This window comes from Meles meles, chromosome X (assembly GCF_922984935.1).
Source record: "Meles meles chromosome X, mMelMel3.1 paternal haplotype, whole genome shotgun sequence".
NCBI classification, from domain to species: domain Eukaryota; kingdom Metazoa; phylum Chordata; class Mammalia; order Carnivora; family Mustelidae; genus Meles; species Meles meles.
Window position 1 is genome coordinate 1,262,068 of NC_060087.1, and position 16,186 is coordinate 1,278,253.

Below are 16,186 nucleotides of genomic sequence, written 5' to 3' on the forward strand. Positions count from 1 at the left end.
GCTATCAATAAGCCAGAGAAGACACCAAGTCACTTACATGCATCCTGAGAAGGGAAGGGAGTCGGTCTGCAGGCTCCCTCCTGCATGATTCTGGCTCTAGGATGTTCCCGAAAAGGCAAAATGGCAGAGACAGAAGGAAAGATTTGTGGTCGGCATGGGGATGCGGGAGGCAGGGATGAGAAGATGCAGCCCTGAAGATTTTGAGGGAGGTACCAGTCGTCTGCGTGACGCTATAATGATACACACGGCGTCATCACACATCTGCAAACCCACCGTATGCACAACGCCAAGAAGCAGCTGTAACGTAAAGCATGCCAGTGGTACTAATGACATGCCCATGTGTGTTTGCCGGTGGTAGAAAAAGTGCTCTCTGTGGGGCAGGCACGCATGCCGGGGAGGCTGTGCCTCTGTGCGGTCATGGGGGTACACGGGGGATTTCTGCATGTTCCCCTCAGTGTTGCTGCTGGACGTATTTAATTACATTCTGGATATATTTTTATTGTCGCTCTTAAAAAAATGAAATTAATTAAAAAAACAAACAAAAAACCATGATGTTGAGGAAGCGTGAACACCCAACGACATAGCTGTCTGGGGAGGAGCCCCTGTGGTGTGAGGATAAATGGAAGAAGAAAACATGCCCCGTGTGGGAAACACAGAGGGTATTTTCTGGGTGTGATGTTTGTATTTCCAAGAAGGAAAGTAGGGCGAGTGGGTATGAGCTCCACCCCTACTGGGCACTGAAGGCAACCCGTGAGCACATTGGAAAGCAGTGTGGTTCCTGGGGAGCATGGGTGGCAGACGTGATGGCCAGGACCCAGCCCAGCTGCATCCACTCAGGAGCTCGAGGGAACCATCTCACGTAAAGGTTCGTCACCCAAGGGCTGAGGGAAGCCCAGAGAGCTGATTATGCATTCTCCCTGGGTGTGTCTCTCCGCAAGGGTGTTTCTGGAAGAGATTAGCATCAGATCTGGTGCACTGAGTAAAGCCGAGGGCCTTCTGCACTCTGGGTGGGCCTCGTCTAATCAGCTGATGGTCTGAAAAGCATCAAAGAACACGGAGGGAAGGGAAGAATGTGCCATACGAGCTATTGGTTCTGCTTCCCTGCACAACCCTGATTCACACAGCCTGACTACCAAACACCCTAGAAAGGAGCAATAAAAGCAACACACATTTGTTTCTCAAGGTCCTGAAGGCTGGAAGTGTGAGATCCTGATGCCAGCTGGTCCACTGCCTGGTGAAAACCCACCCCTTGCTGTGTCAGTTCTGTTCGCTCTGAGCTCACGACGGAGAGACAGAGCTCGAGCATCTCTGCAGACCTCCTTCCTCCATGAACATCACTCCCCACTCTCCCTCCCTTGATCCCCAATTATGTATCGACATCTCCTGTCCTTCCACGTGTCCAGGCTTAATGCATCCAAACTCCCTACCGGGGTGGCCAGGAAAAGACAAGACCGGGGAAGGGCTTAGCCAGCCCGCTGCCCAGCCCCTCCAAAGGGTGTCCTTCATGACGGACACCGGCCAGGCAGCCTGTTGCTGGTCTGGATGCTCCCACTGAGATGTCTTTTGCCCTGCCTGGACCTGCCCCGACATGCACCGCACTAGAGAACCCCTCTCCAGGCTCACAGCCCAGCCCGTGAGAATAGGCTCCTCTTTGGGGAGGTCCTAAAGCAGGCCAACGTCCACTCTGCTCATCCCCTGTAGGGCCCTGCCTCAGTGTCCCCTCCAGGTGGCTGACTTTGCAGTCTGGTGACCTGACCCTAATGTCCTACACCTCCCTAGCCAAGTGTGTGAACGGCTGGGAGCCACACCCACCTAGGAGGCAGGGGACCAGGCACTGAGTGCAGGCTGATGCTCTACCCAACCCTCCTGATGCAGAAGCTTGAAAGGTCTAGTCTTTGGATGTTTCCTGTGACCTGGGGAGGCTGGGCCAATAGGAATCACATGGTTCCTTCCAGTGTGATTTAGAAAGTGGACAAAATTGCAAATCCATAACACGTCAATCCGAGACCGCTGTTCCATAAGGAAACATCAACCCATTATAAAAGTCATGGCAGTAGAATAAAGGTCACTCAATGCACCTTCAATTTAACCACAAAAGCACAGGATGGATAGATGGGTGGGTGGGTGGATGGATGGATGGATGGATGGATGATGTGTAGATGGATGGATGGATGGATGGATAGATGGATGGATGAGTGGATGGATGGTTGAGTGGATGGATGGATGGATGGATGGATGTGTAGATGGATGGATGGATGGATGTGTAGATAGATGGATGGATGCATGGATGGTTGAGTGGATGGATGGATGGATGGATGGATGGATGGATGGATGGATGGATGGGTGGATGGGTGGATGAGTGGATGAGTGGATGGATGGATGGGTGGGTGGATGGATGGATGGATGGATGGATGGATGTGTAGATGGATGGATGGATGGATGTGTAGATAGATGGATGGATGGATGGATGGATGGATGGATGGATGGATGGATGAGTGGATGGATGGATGAGTGGATGGATGGATGGGTGGGTGGATGGATGGATGGATGGATGGATGTGTAGATGGATGGATGGATGGATGTGTAGATAGATGGATGGATGGATGGATGGATGGATGGATGGATGGATGGACGTGTAGATGGATAGATGGATGGATGGATGGACGGATGGATGTGTAGATGGATGGATGGATGGATGGATGGATGGATGGATGGATGGACGTGTAGATGGATGCATGGATGGATGGATGGATGGATGGATGGATGGATGGATGGACGTGTAGATGGATGCATGGATGGATGGATGGATGGATGGATGGATGGATGGATGGATGAGTGGATGGATGAGTGGATGGATGGGTGGGTGGATGGATGGATGTGTAGATGGATGGATGGATGGATGGATGAGTGGATGGATGGATGGATGAGTGGATGGATGGATGGCTGAGTGGATGGATGGCTGAGTGGATGGATGGGTGGGTGGATGGATGGATAAATGGATGGAAAGGGAAGGAAGGATGGATGGATGGATGGATGGATGGGTGGGCGGGTGGAAGAATGGGTGAGTAGACAGGCAGATGGAAGAAGAGGTGGGTGGATGATGACTGACAAATAATAGATACGTGATGGGTAGCACATAGAAACATAGATAACTGATACGCAGGTTGAATATCCACATAAAGAGGATACAGACAGGATATATACATGTAGGTATGGTATCCCTTTGACGCAGACATGGAACCACAAGGCTTACTACGGACGTAACCCATTAGGCAGGGATGTAATCACAGTGAAATTCCCAGCTGCCCACAAAGGACCGTGCTGATGTCCCCGATACTGTGCATGAGGCGCCATCCTTCCTGCCTGCTGTGCAGTCAATGGGTCCTTGACCTTCCCAGGAAAAGAAGCCTCCTCAAGCACCATCTCCCAGAACTCTGGACATCTGAGATGAGAAGCAAGGGTGCCATTCGCCCCACAATAAAAACTCTCGGAAAGCACCGCGCTCTGTAGACAGGTTCTAACAGAGAATACGACGGCCCATTCCTGCCAGGAAGCCCCTTCCTCAGCACATGCCATCCGCCACCTGCGAAATGCATGCCTTGTCCCATGTCTCCACAAGAATGCAGCATGTCTGGGACAACCAAGAAGCCGAACTGGTTGGATGAGCGTCTCGAGCTTGTCTGTCACCAGAGGTCTGAGTTCTGAGTGGATATTCTGAGAATCCTCCCAGAATAACAAAGGCCAACATTACCAACCAACCAAAGGGCTGCACAGAGCACCCCCCAACCTTGGAGAAACAGACTATAGGGTCCTGACATGCAGAGGCACCCAGGGAACCCAGGGACGACGCAGGTTTGGAAGCAAAGATCCCACAAGGGAGCCTGGGTCTGTGTTTCTGGCAAGCAGAGCTGGTCCACACCGCAGATCAGGCCACGTCCTGGGAAGTGGGATGTGGGCATAGGATTACATCAGACAGCAGAGATGCCCATGACCTAACAGGATGGGGCTGGTGTGCGTGCCTTGGGACCCCAGAGGTTAGGATGGTGGGCTTCATAGGAACTGTTGTGCTAAATCCTAAATGGGTCTTGTGTTTGCAGCTGGTTGGAGCAATGTCAGAAGGGCAGGGACATTTTGTGGAAGATGTACAAGGGAAATTGAGGTCTGTAGCATGTCGTGTGCAGAGTCACGGGACCATGGCCACATCCTGCGAACACCACATGCTCCAAGAAGCTACAGATACCTCCTTTCTCAGGGACGACAGGAACCAGATCTGCCCCAGGTCCTGAGAGCCCGTCACACAGAACGACACTAAGCAGGACTCCGCCTCCATGGCACCCAAGAACCAACTCCGGGAAGCCCCCCAGATTAACTCCCACAACAACAACACGCAGCTCAGACTTACGGCTTTAGAGTAAGACATGAGCACAAATCCCACAAAGACGACCCACACATGTGAGGAAGCCGAGTGGGGTGCAGACCTAGACAGGAGAACGCATGTGGGCTGCAGGCTGTGTGCGTAGCAGCTGTGGTCGGCGACAGACACATTCGGTGCCCACCAGACACGGCCAAGGGCATGCACCCTGGGGAGCGCCGGACATTGGCTATGTCAGTGACTGTGGCCAAAAAGTGGTCCTTCTCAACTCCACGTTGTCTGTGTGTGAAAAGGAAATATTTACTTAGCCCCCACCTTGCAACAAGGCAACCAATTCCCTGCAGGAAGAGGTCAGCCGGGGCCGACTACCGTGCCGTGTCCGTTTGTCTGTCTGTGGGGTGCCTTGTTAAAAGGAGGAAGGACAAGTTGGACAACAGCCAGATTCCTGCACAAAACGAAAGGTCCACGCTCACCACTCAGAAAGGCCCAGGCTCATAAAACCATTCTCGTGCAAACACAAGCCAGTGAAGGAAAATGCAAAAGGCCTGCTCCCCGGCATCACGTCACCAAGTGGCGGCCTTATTCACATGAAGGAAAATGCAAAAGGCCCCCCACCAGACAGCCGGTCACCAAGTGGCGGCTTTATTTACGTACATTTTGGGATGTGCAAATATCCAGAACGGATCAGACCTTTTGTCATTTGCAAGGACCCCAGAACAAAGCCCCACGGACTCTGTTCTTTGTGGCCCAGAAATGTCTTTGAAGAAAACAACAAAAGCCTCCCTCCTGGTTGCAGGGCTTCCATCACAATGAAAACACATCAGACCAATTAATTAGGAGCTCATCCGTTTCTTGGGTTTATTGAACAAGAGTCAAATTCGAAAGCGTTAAATAAGAAAAAAAACGAAAAAAAAAAAAACCCACAAAAAATAGATCCCGTGAGGAAGGCTCAAACCCAGTCAAATGCGTCAAGATACAAGTCTCGCCCCTGGTCAACATCATGGGGGTAACCCCCCCAGGACACGGACACATCCGCCTCCTTAAAAGTCTGTGATAGTCTTGGAGGTGCTCGGCCACGCGTAGAACGTCGCCAGCAGCTGGGGTTTCCATGAGCAGCAGGAGCGACCCCAAAAGCAAGGCGAAAATGTCCCACCGTCCGTTTTTTAAAAATCAGCAGGCCCCTGTGGTGCGGCCTTGAAAAGACAGAATGCAAGACTCCGTGGCCCCCTGGAGAAATCGAAATCACCCTCGGCACACTGGGGTCCCTGGTAATTTTGGAAAGCAGGGCTCCCAAGGGCAGGGGGCCTTATGGTCATCCTGGGGACACATACACACACACACGCGCGCGCGCAAGCACACTCAGGACCCAAGCACAGCGGCATCACCAGGACCACACGCACAAAGCAAACTGCAGCAAGGGTACAAAAGTTAGAAGACACCTCTTCTCCTGCGCTGTCCCCACGGCCCCCTCCACGCTTTGCACCAAACCTAAAGCTTGTGGTTCCTGCACTCGGGGCGCGTGGGTTGGAGCGTGGCATCCCCGGCCGTGCCAAAGGCAAGGCGCGCGCTTCCGCTGGACAGTAAACATGAGCTCACGTGCGCTACAGGTCTGCAAAGGCCTTTGGAAGGCATGTGCGCTGGGAACAACGCGCGAGTTTGGATGTTTTTCCCGGGTTTGCCGCAAACCCCCCCATGGAGAATAGGACGGCCTTGGGAGTGGAATCAATTTATGTAGGAAGGGAAGGGGGCTCCCTCCCTCTCGCCGTCTCTCCCTGCTGGCCGCTGCCGCCGGAGTTGTGATCTGCAATCAGCAGCCAGCAGGTGCGCAAGGGGACTTCTGGAACTTTCCCTCCTGTTTCTGCCCCTTCGCTGCGACGCGATTGGGCTCGCAGTGGGAAGGCGCGGCGGCGCCGTCTTTCTCTCCTGTGCAATTGCTCCCCCTCGCAAGGCCACCCACGCATACGCGCACACGGGGGGGGGGTATTTACATCAGAGCACCCCACGGAGCCGGCGCCACGGTGACCCGCCCTCACCCCGCCGGCACCTACATGAAGCCGCTGTCCCTGATCCCAAAGAAGCCAGCGTGCACGGCATCCCCGAGGGGGAACACCTGCTCGTGGTCCAGGCCCCACTCCCCCTCGTCCTCGTCCTCGGGCTCGGCCTCCGCGCCGCTGCGCGCGTTCTCGTACAGGAAAATCTGCTCGTCCACGTGCGCCGGGGCCAGCCTGTTCCTCTTGGCGCTGACCACGTTGGCGGAGGTGCCGAAGAGCCGCTCCGGGAAGACGCGCGTGGCCGCCACGCACCAATATTTCTGCAGCACCTTGGGCAGCACCGGAAAGAGCGCCAGGCGGTCGGACCACCACTTGAGGGGGTCCTCGTTGAGGCCCAGCACCTTCTGCGACTTGAAGTTGCTGAGTTCCTCCACCACCTGCGCGTGCCACTCCTCCTGGTCCTCGACGCCCCCCGTCTGGCAGAAGATCTCGGCCAGCATGCTGTTGATGACGCTGGCGGGCGGCGGCGTGGACGCCAGCACCAACTTCTTCACCGGCGGCGGCTCCTCGGGCAGCGCGTACATCTTGTCCTCTGCCGCCCGGTAGCCGCCGCCGTCCTTGACCTTGTCCAGGAGGCCCTTGGCCTCCTCCACCACTCTGTTCTCCACCTGCTGCCTCTCGAAGGCGGACAGGAAGGGCAGGCGCTTGTAGCGGGGGTCCAGGAAGGTGGCCACGTTCAGGAACATGTCGATCTCGGGCGCCTCCTGGTAGGTCTTGGACAGCTCCTTGGCGATGACCTCCTTGGCCATGCTGAGCTCCTTGCAGTCGGTCTCCTTGATGTTCAGCGTGGTGTTCAGCAGCATGTGCAAGAGAGGCTTCACCATGCTGATGGTGGGGTACTTGGAGGCGGAGAGCATCTCGGCCACCTGCTTGAAGGGCTGCAGCAAGTCCACCAGGCCCTCGATGGTGGCCCACTCGGCGGCCTCCAGCATCAGGTGATGGTTGTTGCTGTCCTCCACCAGCACGCCCGCGATGACGAACTGCTGCTCCTTGAGGCGCTGGAGCATGGCCAGCGTGCTACCCCACCAGGCCACGCGGTTGCTGACCAGCATACAGTGCGCCATGTTCTGCTGCTTCTGCTTCTCGTAGAGCATGTACATGGCCACCGTGGACTGCTGGAAGTACTCGACCAGCTTGCGGCAGCGGGCCAGCAGCCCGGCCAGCTTGGGCAGCTGCAGGGCCTGCTGGATGCCCGCGTTGAACGTGTGCCCCAGGCAGGGCATCTGCACCGAGATGTCCAGCAGGGAGCACGCCTTCACGATGTCCTTGCCGCAGTCCGTGGTGGCCCCAAACACCTTCGCGCTGATGCCCCACTCGATGAAGGCCTCGTACAGGACCCTGGTGATGGACTCGGCCGTGTTGTCCTCGGGGACCTCGAAGGTCTTCAGGCAGCGGGAGCCCACAGACAGGCAGCCCGGGGCCCCGCCGCCCAGGAAGTGGGCGGCCAGCGTGACGTAGGCTCGATTCTGGTTCTCGCTCCTCCACATGTCCGTGGAGATGCCACACCAGGACGCGTCGCTGAGCTCCTTGAGGACGGCCTCGCGGAGGGCGCCGTACTTCTCCGGGATGGCTTTACTGCACACGAATTTCCTGCTGGGCAGCTCGTACCTGGGGTCGGCCGTCTTCAGCAACACCTTGAACGTGGGCTCGTCCACGATGGACGCGGGGTACAGGCCCTCGCAGATGAGGCCGATGACGGCGGCCGTGAGCTCCTGCTGCCGCTTGCTCTCGTGGCCGTGGCCGGCCTTGGCGGCCAGCGTGTCCGGCGGGGTCAGCTGCGACGCCTCGGGCTTCAGCTTGGAGAAGGCGGTGGCGAAGGCCTCGCGCATCTGCTCCGTGTTGCTCTTGACGAACTCACAGAACTCGTCGGGGTGATTCTTCTCCAGGTGATAGGAGAGGTTGGACGTGTTGCCGGAATAGGCGATCTGGGCCATGCAGATGCGACAATAAATCTTTTTCCACTGCAAGATGCATCCCTCCGCGTTGGTGTCGAATCCGAAGTACTTCCACACTTTGCTCTTGGCGCGCGGGTGGGCCACGAGCTTCAGGTCCGTCTGGGACGGGTCCAGGCCTTTCGCCTCCATGGCTTCTGCGCCGCAGCCCGCCTGCGGGGCCTCCACTCATTCCTGCGCACCTGCTGAGAAGCAGCAAGACAAACACAGCGTAAGAATGGGTCCAGGCACAGGGGGGTGCCCTGTGAGGAGTGAGCGCAAGCCACATGCCGAAGCAGCTGTGTCAGAGGGACCCCCACGGGGCCGCCTTTCCGGGTGCGCATGGCCTTTGGGAAGCGGAGGGTGCGCTCTGAGAGATAAGCGCGTCTTTGCTGCAGGTCACTCCTAGGTGCGTCGTGCGCAGCGACTCCAAGCGTCTGAAATCGCTGAAAACGTGCGAATCTGAATTCCAACACGCGCACGACTCCACGCGTCTGAAAATGCGCGCCTCTGGGCTCTTATGCGCGCACGACTCCACGCGTCTGAAAATGCGCGCCTCTGAGCTCTTATGCGCGCACGACTCCACGCGTCTGAAAATGCGCGCCTCTGAGCTCTTATGCGCGCACGACTCCACGCGTCTGAAAATGCGCGCGTCTAGCTCTTATGCGCGCACGACTCCACGCGTCTGAAAATGTGCGCCTCTGAGCTCTTATGCACGCGCGACTCCACACGTCAGAAAACGTGCGCATCGGAACTCCAACGCGCACACGACTCCACAACGCTGAAAACGTGCGCGTCTGAGCTCTTATGCACGCATGACTCCACGCGTCTGAAAACGTGCGCATCGAAGCTCCTACGCGTGCAGGAGTCCGCGCATCTGAAAACATGCGCGTCTTTGAGTTTCTCAGTCTTTAGAGCACCTGGCCCACCTCGGCTGTTTGCCGTTTCCTGTGCTAGGCTGTCCACCATCTCACCACCAGCCAGGCGGGGTCACTTTCGGAGGGAACGAACTGCTGGCGGCCCCTGAAGCCTACATGCCCCGGCTCGGCCGCCAGCCCAGGAGAACCCACCAGCACCAGCACGAGCACCTCGAGTCTCCTTGTGAGCAACAGTGTGACGAACCACATCCCCGAGGTTGGTCCCGAGTATCCAAGAAGCAAAATGGTTTTTAATTCGGACAAAGCAGTCTTTAAGTTGGCTAAGAGGCGTGGCAACTTTTTTTTCCTCCAAATTTTACGTGTTTTTTTTTTCTCCCCAAATTTTACGTTTTGCAAACGATGCCTTTTGGAATGTGGCATGTGGTCCTTTTACCTTTGGCGCATCCGTCATCGGTAACTTTACTGGGATGGTAATGGACATCCCACCAGGGGCAGTCATACCTGTGCGCACAGATACGCATTTGCTGTGCCAGGGTTTCAGCATCACCAGGCCCTCAAAGGGGAGTTGACCTAGAAGCCAAGCCCCCCAAGGTTCCTATGGTCCCTGATGCCCCCTTGTCCTGTCCCACGGAGCCACCGAACAGGGCAGGGACACCCCCAGAACAGCAGCTGGGTTCTATTCAAAGGTGTGTGTTGAGTCTGCAACTTTCCAACCCACGGTACAGTGCTCAGAGGGTTAAAAATAAACCGCACCAATCGGGCATTTTCTGAATATGGGGAGTATGTGCAGAACGCAATCTCGATGTCTAGCGGGGATGACAGCGTGCCCCCCACCAGAATTCGGGCACTTGCAGAACCTGTGAATGGAACCTTATTTGAAATAGGGCCCAGGTGTGATTAAGTAAAAAGTCCTAAAGTCATGGGAGGCATGCGGGTACCAGCCAGGAGCCTCAAGGAGCTGAAAAAAGCAGGAAGTATTGGCTCCTAGGGCTTCTCGAGGGAGCATGGCCCTGCCCCACCTGGATCTCAGCAGCCCTGCCCCGCCTGGATCTCAGACTCTGGTGTCCAGAGCTGGGAAAGGATGAATTTTTGACCTTTTCAGCCAGCGGTACTAAGGTAAGGCTCACCCAGAGCACCCTTAAGACAAGAGTAAAACCTTAAAAGATATAGAGCGTCAACATCATGCCGGAAATGCCCCCCATGTCGAACAGACAACCACGTCGCGCCACGCTGGCTCACGTGAGGCCTTCCTGGAAGACGTCACAACACCCAGGCTACAGGGGCATCCTGGGACCTGGGCTGGGCAGAGGACGTTGTCACTGTGACCAACTGCAGGGAGAGAGCGGAGAGATGAGGCCCAGGGTCTCCGGCACACGTGGAGGGCATCGGACACAGCCACAGCTTGCAGAAAGAGAACCCCCAAAGCTGCACTTTCCACAAGCCCAGTCAGATCACTTAGGTCACAATCTTTGAGGCCCCCAGGAAAGCAGGTGACGAGGAGGGGAGGTTTCCCGGGAGCCCCTGGACGGCCGCTGGGCAGGGCCGTCTTCCCGCCACCATCTGTACGGCTCGGCTCACAGTGGCATCGGTCGGGGTCACCAGTAAAGGTTTCTTCAAGGCAGGCTTTCTGCTCTCATCCTGGCAGGTGGTCAGAGCACCTCGGGGAAACCATCCCCAAGCCCTTCCTGGGGGTCCTGACGCTTGCAGCGAAAGCAGCCGGTTTCTTCCCACAATGCCAAATGGCGGCGCATCCCAGGGAAGGCAAACAAGGCAGGACGGAGAGCCTGCTGCCTTCCCCGCGGCCTGAATGGAGCCGAGAGGCCAGCAAACACAGACCCCGGGCCACCGGGCTGACCACCCTACTCTGCAGCTCAGAGAACAGTCCGTCATGGAGAATGGAGTTATTTAGCATTTGAAAAACCCATATCACTGGTAGTTACAAGCAACCTGCTCCTCTTTGTTATCCTACACACGATCTTAAATGTGTTTTAAATTTCTGGTTTAATCCCCACAGGCAAAAGAGCCTGAACAAAGGGGCGTTTGGGGTCTTCCCTTTTTTTTGCAAAGGAAAGGGACCCTCCGTCATGAAGTTGGAATACCCGATTCACCTCCCTAGAGACGCCGTCCCGTGTCCACGTGCGCACAAAAGCAACAAGAATTCCCTTTCTGTGGATAGGTGCTCCGACGCCCTGTAGTCGGGAAACTAGGAGTCCTCCCAAAATAGCTCGGTAAGTGGGCTGGCTGACATAGTTTGAGGTAGGCACGGCCTTCATAGGTTTAGCACGCGAGAACGAGTCCATGTTCTGTACCAGGGAGCCTGCCTACTTCCCACGGGATTTGTTTTTAGGATTTTATTTATTTACTTGAGAGAAAAAGCACAAGGAGGGGGAGCAGCAGGCAGAGGGAGAGGGAGAAGCAGACACGCACACCGATGCGGGACTCGATCCCAGGACCCGATCCGAGTCAAAGGTAGACGCTTCACCGACGGAGCCACTCACGCGCCCCCCCACAGAATTTTTAAGGAAAATTCCATCCGAAATCAGAACTGTGCTCCCAAACAGTGTTTCCATTTCAGAACACACTGATGCATCGAGACGGTGCATTTCCAACAGATGACCCTTGTTGATCCTGCCCACGTGACCACGGGCCCACACATCGGGGCACCTTGGAGCAGCACGTAGGCCAGAGCTTGAGTTCTGGGGTCACGTGCGGATACAAAATGCGGTCCTTAGCTCATGTATTTTAAGATATTTTAAGATACGGTCTCACCGTGTGGGCCACCTGGATACAGTCTGGAGAAGACAGAGAACCTGGAAATCAGACCGTCTCGGAAGAGGCACAACCATGCATCCCGAGTCTCTAAAGGATCTTGCTTGGGGCGCCTGGGTGGCTCGGTGGGTTAAAGGATCTTGCTTTTGGACAAATGTTAAGAAAACAAGGCATCTTAACATTTAGGACGGCTGCACTCTTATCTCTTTGCCACGAGCAGACCCACACAGGGATGCGCTCCCACTGAGACGACAGACAGGTTGGGAATCGCGGAGGACCAGCAAGGGAAAGTTTGTCTTTATGGATAAAGGATCGTTTTCTGGAACGCACAGAAGGATTCCTCTGGCGGGCACATGCCTTCCCGAGGACGCTGTATTTCCACCGATTTTTGTTTGTTTGCTCTAAATCAACAAGTAGAAAGAACAGAGCACGCCATTCCCGTCCACACACGGAAACAAGTTTTGCAAACACGCGTTTCGGTGTGCCCGCGCAGGGACACTACGTCCAAGGCTAAATTCCATTCCCAGATCGACCCCGTCTTGCCGGGAAGCTCCTGGTACAGGCTCGTAGGCAGGTGACGAGACCCGTCTCAGAGCGAAACCACACGGGTCCCTGTAAGCCATGGTACTCTATGGGTCTGGGGCAGTTTCTCCTTGTTCCTCAGTTTACAAGCTGATTGGAAAGACACATGTTGACTTCCCAGTCCCGAAGCCCCGGAATGCCTGCTGGTTCCTACCCTGCATTCACTTCTAATGCGTATACATATGTTTTAAGGGGAAAAAAAAAAAACACACAAAAAACGCACAAATTCCAGTGTTATCACACAAGTTAAAAGCTCCGCTCCAGAAAAACAAAGAGTCATTTCCCTGGGTGGAGGTCGGGGTTGGGCTCCCTGAAAAAGCCGAGGTTCTCCAAGTGTGACCCCCTCCCTCGTGGATGGGTAGACAAAGGAATTCAGAGGCACGGTGGACCGCTGGAACCACGTGGGGGTTGACACACACTGAAAAATCCACTTATAACTTCTGACGGCCCCCAAAACATAACCAGGAAAAGCCGGCTGTCGTCCAGAAACCTGACCCAGGGCACACAGGGTGCACTCACGTGATTTTGTGTATTGTCAATCCTGGATGCTGGGTTCTTACAAGGAAGGGAGAGGACGAAATGGGATGAAAAAAATCGTAAGGGAGGAAAAATTGCACTTATGGGACCGTGCCGTACGTATCCAAAAAAAAAGGCAACCAAAAACACACACAAAAAAGAAAAGGAACATGTAAGTGAAGGTGGCATGTCACCCCAGCGCTGACCGAAGGTCAAGTGTATTTTGGCGAGGATAGACGATGCGTGTGCAGCTCAGCTCGACTCCGGAGAGTCTGCAGAGGCGAGCCGACCCCCTCGCACACTCTAATTGCACAAGTAACGCTCAGAGTCCGGCTCTCCTCGTAGGCCCGGCAGGAACGAGCTTAGCTACGAGGCAGCTCCCCACCCCAGGTCCCACTGAAACCTTGTTTTGGAAAGCACTTATTTTTCACCTAAAAATAAACTGCCATGTCCGCGCCCACAGACGAGGGCTCCTGTGCGTCCCTGCGCAGCGGCGCACGCAGAAAGGCCTCCGGGATTGTGGCTGGGCGGCCCCGGGCATGCGTCTGTGGAGACCCAGGGCGCACGCCGGAGGTCCCGCGGGGCTTACCACAGCTTGAGCGGGTCCCGACCCCGAGGCCTGGACAGTGCGCGGCGGTGTTCCGGGCAGCGGCGCGGAGTTGGCTCCCGGCAGGCAGCGGTCCCCATAGCACCGGCCGGGCTCCCCAGTGCCCCGGCGGCGCAGGGCCCCGCGGCGCCGCGGCCAGGCCTTCCGGGAAGGCCGCTGCCGCCTAACCCCGTCTGGGGGGGGGGCTCCGGGGCTTCCCCGCCGCGCTCCCGGCCCGCGCGCGCTCTCCGCACCACCCCCGCCGGCGCGCGCACAGCCCGAGGTCGGGGGGCGCGGGGGGGGGGGGGGCTCGGGGGCGCGCGGGCCCGGCCGTGACCCCGGAGGCCGAAACCGCGGGCTTCCGGCAGACCCCGGCCCCCGGGGCAGGCGCGAGCGGGCAGCCGGGACGCGCGCGCACGAGAGGCTCCCGGGGCGCGCTCGGCCTCCCCAGACCCCGCCGCGCGCCTCCCCCGCCGCCAACCCGCCCGCGCCCCCCGCCCCGGGCCCCGCCGCGCCAGGAGCGCGCCTCCGCCCGCTGTCGCCGACGCCCCCTCCGCCCTCGCCAGCCCCCGTCCCCTGCCCCCCGCCCGCGCGCCCGCGCCCTGCTGACCTGGTTCCGCGAAGCCCCCGCGGCAGCGCCGCAGCAGCTGCGCCAGGACCACCGCCGCGCCCACCGCGTAGACCCGCAGGGCCGCCCGCGCCGCAGACAAAGGCGACATGGCTGCCCGGACGCCGCTTCCGCGCCGCCCGCCGCCGCCCGCCCCCGGGACCCGGCGCGACACCGGCCGGCGGAAACGCGCCCGCGCGGCCCGCCCTCCGCGCAACCCGCCTGCTCGCCCCGGGCCGCGAACCAGGACCCCGCCCCGGGACCCCTCCCCGACCCCGCCCCGATCCGCGGAACCCCGCCCCGACCTCGGGCCAGACCCGGAACCCCTCCCCGACCCCGCCCAGGCCACCGGAACCCCGCCCCGACCCCGGGACCCCTCCCCGACCCCGCCCCGCCCCACGGAACCCCGCCCCGACCCCGGGCCCGACCCGGGACCCCTCCCCGACACCACACAGGCCACCGGAACCCCTCCCCGACCCCGACCCCGACCCGGGACCCCTCCCCAACCCCTCCCAGATCCCCGGAACCCCGCCCCGGCCCCGGGACCCCTCCCCGACCACGCTCAGGTTCCCGGAACCCCGCCCCGACCCCGGACTCCGCCCCGGGACCCCGCCCCGACCCTGCCCAGACCCACGGAACCCCGCCCCGACCCCGGACCCGCCCGGATCCACGGAACCCTGCCCCGACCCCGGGACTCCTCCCCGACCACGCTCACGTCCCCAGAACCCTGCGCCGACCCCGGGACCCCTCCCCGACCCCTCCCAGATCCCCAGAACCCCGCCCCGACCCCGGGACCCCTCCTCGACCCCGCCCAGATCCCCAAAACCCCGCCCCGACCCCGGGACCCCTCCCCGACCACGCTCAGTTCCCCAGAACCCCGCCCCGACCCCGGACTTCGCCCCGGGACCCCGCCCAGGCCCACGGAACCCCGCCCCGATCCCGGGACCCCTCCTCGACCCCGCCCAGATGCCCGGGACCCCTCCCCGACCTCGCCCAGATACCCGGAACCCCGCCCCGACCCCGGGACCCCTCCTCGACCCCGCCCAGATCCCCGGAACCCCGCCCCGACCCCGGACCGCCCGGATCCACGGAACCCTGCCCCGACCCCGGGACTCCTCCCCGACCACGCTCAGGTCCCCGGGACCCCTCCCCGACCTTGCCCAGATCCCCGGAACCCCGCTCAGACCCCGGACCCCGCCCAGGGACCCCCTCCCCGACCCCGCCCAGATCCCCGGAACTCCGCCCCGGCCCCGACCCCGCCCCGACCCCGCCCCAACCCCGGAACCCCTTCCGGAACACTGACCCAACTCGGAGCCCCCTCCCCGATTCCACCCAGACTGCTGGACCCTGCCCATGGACACCTGTCCGCCCTGCCAAGACCCTGGAACCTCAACCAGACCCTTCCCGGGGACCCCGCTCCCACTCCTCCCTGACCCCGGACACCGGCCCAGGACCCCCGCTCTCCCTGGCCCAGACCCCAGACCCCTGCAGACTGACCCCTCTCCTGGACCCGGGCCCCGATCCGGGACCCCTTCCCGACCCGTCCTGACCCCAGTGTTCAGTGGGAGTAGTGGTCCTAGTAGTCCCTAGAGTAGGGACCCCTGCCCAGACCTCCCACCCCCCGCCCAGGACCCATCAAAGACCCGAGCCCTGGTCCCCACCCAGACCCTGGAACCCACCCCACCCCCAACCCTGTGCCGACCCCTTCTTGGATCACTGGACTTCCACTGAGACTAACCACCCCCTCACCCCAACCCCTACCCAGAACCCTGTGAAGGGACCCCTAAACCTGGCCCCACAAGAACTTCAGGCCTGCTGGGGCCCAAGACCCCCGGTCCCATCCCCTCCGCATTGTAACAGCCAGTGGGTTCCAGACTTGCGTCCTTTGCAACAC

At 58.9% G+C, this 16,186-nt stretch overlaps 3 protein-coding genes across 3 annotated transcripts in view; 1 reads left to right on the forward strand and 2 right to left on the reverse strand.

Annotated features, from left to right (window-relative positions):
• The window catches only part of LOC123935269 (dehydrogenase/reductase SDR family member on chromosome X-like), a 116,250-nt gene extending 101,831 nt beyond the window's left edge, over positions 1 to 14,419 (reverse strand). The window contains exon 1 of the mRNA XM_045995946.1: positions 14,296 to 14,419. Coding sequence (XP_045851902.1) covers positions 14,296 to 14,404 — 109 coding nt within the window. The 5' untranslated portion in view covers positions 14,405 to 14,419. The remainder of the gene's footprint in view (positions 1 to 14,295) is intronic.
• On the reverse strand, positions 6,280 to 14,434 carry LOC123935268 (E3 SUMO-protein ligase ZBED1). The gene is made up of 2 exons (XM_045995945.1): positions 14,296 to 14,434; positions 6,280 to 8,560 (listed from the first exon to the last, which is right to left on the reverse strand). The coding sequence occupies exon 2, from the start codon at positions 8,505 to 8,507 to the stop codon at positions 6,417 to 6,419; it is 2,091 nt and encodes a 696-aa protein (XP_045851901.1). The 5' UTR covers positions 8,508 to 8,560; positions 14,296 to 14,434; the 3' UTR covers positions 6,280 to 6,416.
• On the forward strand, positions 14,403 to 15,725 carry LOC123935242 (vegetative cell wall protein gp1-like). Its single transcript, XM_045995821.1, has one exon. It carries the CDS (start codon positions 14,403 to 14,405, stop codon positions 15,723 to 15,725), a length of 1,323 nt encoding a protein of 440 aa, XP_045851777.1.
• The last annotated feature ends 461 nt before the right edge of the window (positions 15,726 to 16,186 follow it).

Bases quoted from the DNA above. Each gene is read 5' to 3' on its own strand.
- LOC123935268 (XM_045995945.1), bottom strand. From the start codon at position 8,507: ATGGAGGCGAAAGGCCTGGACCCGTCCCAGACGGACCTGAAGCTCGTG.
- LOC123935242 (XM_045995821.1), top strand. From the start codon at position 14,403: ATGGCTGCCCGGACGCCGCTTCCGCGCCGCCCGCCGCCGCCCGCCCCC.